Genomic DNA, 3,343 nt, shown 5'->3' with positions numbered 1-3,343 from the left:
AGTAGTAGCGAGGGTTATAAACCCACGCTACTATTATCAACTTAGTAGTAGCAGGCGGTATAAACACGTGCTACTAGTAAGCGTCTACCTATAAGCTTTTCCCTATTAGTGTTTATTTTGCACTTATGGCACTGTTTAAAGGCTTATATGCGTAGATGGTGTATCCCCCCGCCGAACTAATGGGACGACCCATGTATACCGCACAACCCCTATTTTTTTTTTTCCGGTTTTGGAGCTGCTAAGCTAGTTTTTTCTTTTGCTGGTCTCTTATGTTTGTTTGGCCGATTTTTCTTTGGGATTTTTAAATTCTTTTCTAATTATTGCTTTAACATTTTTGAAGAGCATGAACATTTTTTCAATTGGTAAACCTTTTTCAAGTTCGTGTACATTTTTCATATCCATGACCACTTTTTTTTCAATTTCATGAACTTTTTCAGCCTTGCAATCGTTTTTCAAATCCTTGAACATTTTATTCAAGTTCGTGATTTGTTTTCAAATTTGTAAACCTTTCTCAAATTCCTAAATATTTTTTCAATTGGTGAACTTTTTTTTTTCCAATTTGTGATTATTTTTTAAACGTGCGAACTTTTTTCAAATCCATAAACTTGCGTCAAGTTCATGGTATTCTTAAAATTTCAAGTACTTTATTGAACCCATGAACTTGTTTCGGAAAAGTCAGCGTGTTAATAGGCAATGTCAAAAGTAAGGTCATCGCTGAAGGTCGACGGTCGATCTAGTGAGTGAGACCGTGCGAGAGCGCATTGTTTGGTCAGTCATAATCTGTTTTCAAATAGGAGAACATTTTTTAATTCCTCATACATTTATAAATCTGCTAAATTTTGTTCATTTTTAAAATACTTTCAAATTCGTGCATAGTTTTTGCAAATTCTCGAAGGATTTTAAAATCCATTAACATTTTTTAAATTCATGGAATTTTTCAAATCCTCAAACTTTTTTCAAATTTGTGACCTTTTTCAAACCCAACAACACTGTTTTTCAAACCTGTGAACACTATTTATGATTTTTATTAGACTTCAATAAAAAAAGTCAAATTCATGATTTTTTAAATGCCTAGAACATTATCTTCTGTTCTTAAATGCTTGCAACTCACTACCTATTTTTCCTCTTCATGCAACTATACCACATCATCAAGTCATGCATATGGTCATAAATTACAATTTATGCACTAATCTATTCATGCAACCATGCCAGTTCGTCAACCATGCATGTTAATTTGTTTCACTTACTTTTGTGCGGGCATAAACGGTCATGTTACACATTTTTGTAGCATGATCTACATATACTTGTATGTTGTAGCAAATATATGTTGGTCAGGTTGCACATTTTTGTTAAAAAATGGCACCCCGTTTGACTTCAATCCAATAGATTTCTCTTTTTATACAACATTTTGTCACATGCTTGCTTCATAGTATAATTTATTGTTTTGAAAATATATATATCATGAGGGTATTCTTAATTAGTTTTTATAATATTTTTAGTTTTCTAACTTCTATTTATGCATCTTTTACCAAGGTCCCCGCAGCAACACGCGGGGCATCATCTAGTTTACTGAAAAAATCGACCAGATTGTTTTTCTAAGAAATAACATACATACTGGCTACTGCAGCAAAATAGGAGCAAAAAAAAGAAAAGAAAAACAAGCGAGCGCAGAATGAGCCGGTCGCGAGCGGGAGCCGTCGAGCGTTACAGGCCGGGCCCATGTGGGCGACGCAAGCCCGATACGCGGGAGAGGAGGCGTTAGGTTTTCCGAGCGGCCGCCAACTCCCCTCCGGGTTCATTTCGCCTCACACGCAGCTGGCTCCGCCGCCGCACCGCGAAGCCGGAAGCCGGAAGCCAGAGGCGGTGGCCGCGCACGGCACAGCCCGACCCCGCCACCGCTAGAGGTTAGTTCGACGAAAGTCTTCATCTCTCCCCGCATGGGCGACCACTTACTCCCTCCAAGCCCCCTTTGTTTCTCCGCTCGCTGACGAGGGTTTTGCTGCAACAGGGATCCGCGCGACCAGCCCCGGCTCTCACACTGCTCGCACGCCGGAGACGACGAGATCTTCACCCCACGCTGCCTAGACCGGCGGTCCACTCCTCGCCTCTTTTCCTCAGTTCTCCCTCGCCGAAGGTACCAAATCTCTCTTTTTCTCTCTCAATCTATACTGCTACCGGCAATGACATGCTACAGGAGTAACAGGACCCTCGATTATTTCCGTTTGGTGATAGGATTTCGCCAAATTAATACGATGGATGCTGCTGCCGCTGCTGATGCCGCCGCCGCTGCTGCTGCCGCTGCTGATCCCACGCTGGTGCGTGTTTGTTTCAAATTGTCAATGATCCCACCCTTTTGTTTTCAAAGTTTATTCGAGTTTTGAGGAGAATGTGTTGCTTTTTTCAGGATTTTGACCCAGATGAACTCAGAGCTGTCTATGAAAGTACCTCACCTTACATAGCGGGGTTTTTTCCGTCTTCTCCAGGAGTCATTGTTATGTCAACCAACAGACATGATGTGGTTGCTGTTCACTCAGAGTTGATTAGCGATGACCCTGAATACCTTCCTAAAATAGTTCGGTATTATTCTAATAATACCGAAGCTCGTGTTGACGCAGTGGCAAAACTTCCTGCTGATGTTACAGTCTTGTTTGCAAAGCGCAAGGGTGAGCGATTGCCTGACATTGGATTTTCAAACCTGGATCCCCAAGAAGGTGTGTCTGAGAAAGTGGTGACATTTTTCCCATACATGGACACAGTGGCTATGTTCAAGGGACACATTGGGTACGTATTATAACTAAACACACTGTTTGGATGGTCTTCATGGTAAGACTAACCTGTTGCCTTTTCAGGTTAAGGAATGCCACATCCAGGGACGTGAGGGCACCAGAGCAGGAGGTTCAGCCATCATCCATCAACACATTCACCTTTACTGCCCCGTATGCATCCGTTAGCTTCAGGAAAGATGGTAATGAGCATGATCCTGATCTACTGGAGACACGCTTAATGACTCTTGGCGCTCCTGTGTTCAACTTAAATGGCCAGATTGTAGGTATATTGAGTGATGTCGGTATTGATTGTAGTCTGAAATTTGCGAGGAAAGCAGTATACTTAGGTGAAGTCCGTTCACAACTGCGGGGCGAGCAAGTCAATTGGCTGAAGGTGACTTCCGTAAAGCTATGTATTTAATATCTGAAGATCGTGAAGTGAATTTGGTTCTAACAATATTGACCTAATGTAATTTGCAGGGGGAAGAGAAGGTGAGACGTGGTTTGTGAGGGACCCTAAAATCTGAAGATACCAGTAGTTGAATGTGTCGGAAGATGCAAGTTAACCTTTTTTTTTT

The 3,343-nt window shown here is 41.5% G+C and overlaps 1 protein-coding gene across 3 annotated transcripts; it reads left to right on the top strand.

Moving 5' to 3' along the window:
- The first annotated feature begins 1,778 nt into the window (after window positions 1-1,778).
- On the top strand, window positions 1,779-3,343 carry LOC119344047. 3 transcript variants are annotated; one of them, XR_005166429.1, is made up of 7 exons: window positions 1,779-1,904; window positions 2,009-2,134; window positions 2,233-2,315; window positions 2,405-2,781; window positions 2,850-2,965; window positions 3,081-3,159; window positions 3,246-3,343. XR_005166429.1 is itself a non-coding variant. In XM_037614686.1 (6 exons), exons 3-6 carry the CDS (start codon window positions 2,253-2,255, stop codon window positions 3,273-3,275), a joined length of 780 nt encoding a protein of 259 aa, XP_037470583.1. In that variant the 5' UTR covers window positions 1,779-1,904; window positions 2,009-2,134; window positions 2,233-2,252; the 3' UTR covers window positions 3,276-3,343. The 3 variants fall into 3 exon arrangements, 2 of the variants coding, with proteins under 2 accessions (XP_037470583.1, XP_037470584.1); XM_037614686.1 differs by having other exon boundaries at window positions 2,850-3,159; XM_037614687.1 differs by having other exon boundaries at window positions 2,204-2,315; window positions 2,850-3,159.

Source organism: Triticum dicoccoides, unplaced genomic scaffold (genome assembly GCF_002162155.2).
Source record: "Triticum dicoccoides isolate Atlit2015 ecotype Zavitan unplaced genomic scaffold, WEW_v2.0 scaffold15110, whole genome shotgun sequence".
Taxonomy (NCBI): Eukaryota; Viridiplantae; Streptophyta; class Magnoliopsida; order Poales; family Poaceae; genus Triticum; species Triticum dicoccoides.
Note: the sequence above shows the minus strand (reverse complement) of the source record. Positions and strands in the feature narration are given on the sequence as shown.

What these genes read in the sequence shown, in the direction of transcription:
- LOC119344047 (XM_037614686.1), top strand. Translation starts at nt 2,253, where the DNA reads ATGGATGCTGCTGCCGCTGCTGATGCCGCCGCCGCTGCTGCTGCCGCT. An exon ending in CCGCTGCTGATCCCACGCTG is followed by an intron (nt 2,316 to 2,404) that starts GTGCGTGTTTGT and finishes TGCTTTTTTCAG; the next exon opens with GATTTTGACCCAGATGAACT. An exon ending in ATGTTCAAGGGACACATTGG is followed by an intron (nt 2,782 to 2,849) that starts GTACGTATTATA and finishes TTGCCTTTTCAG; the next exon opens with GTTAAGGAATGCCACATCCA.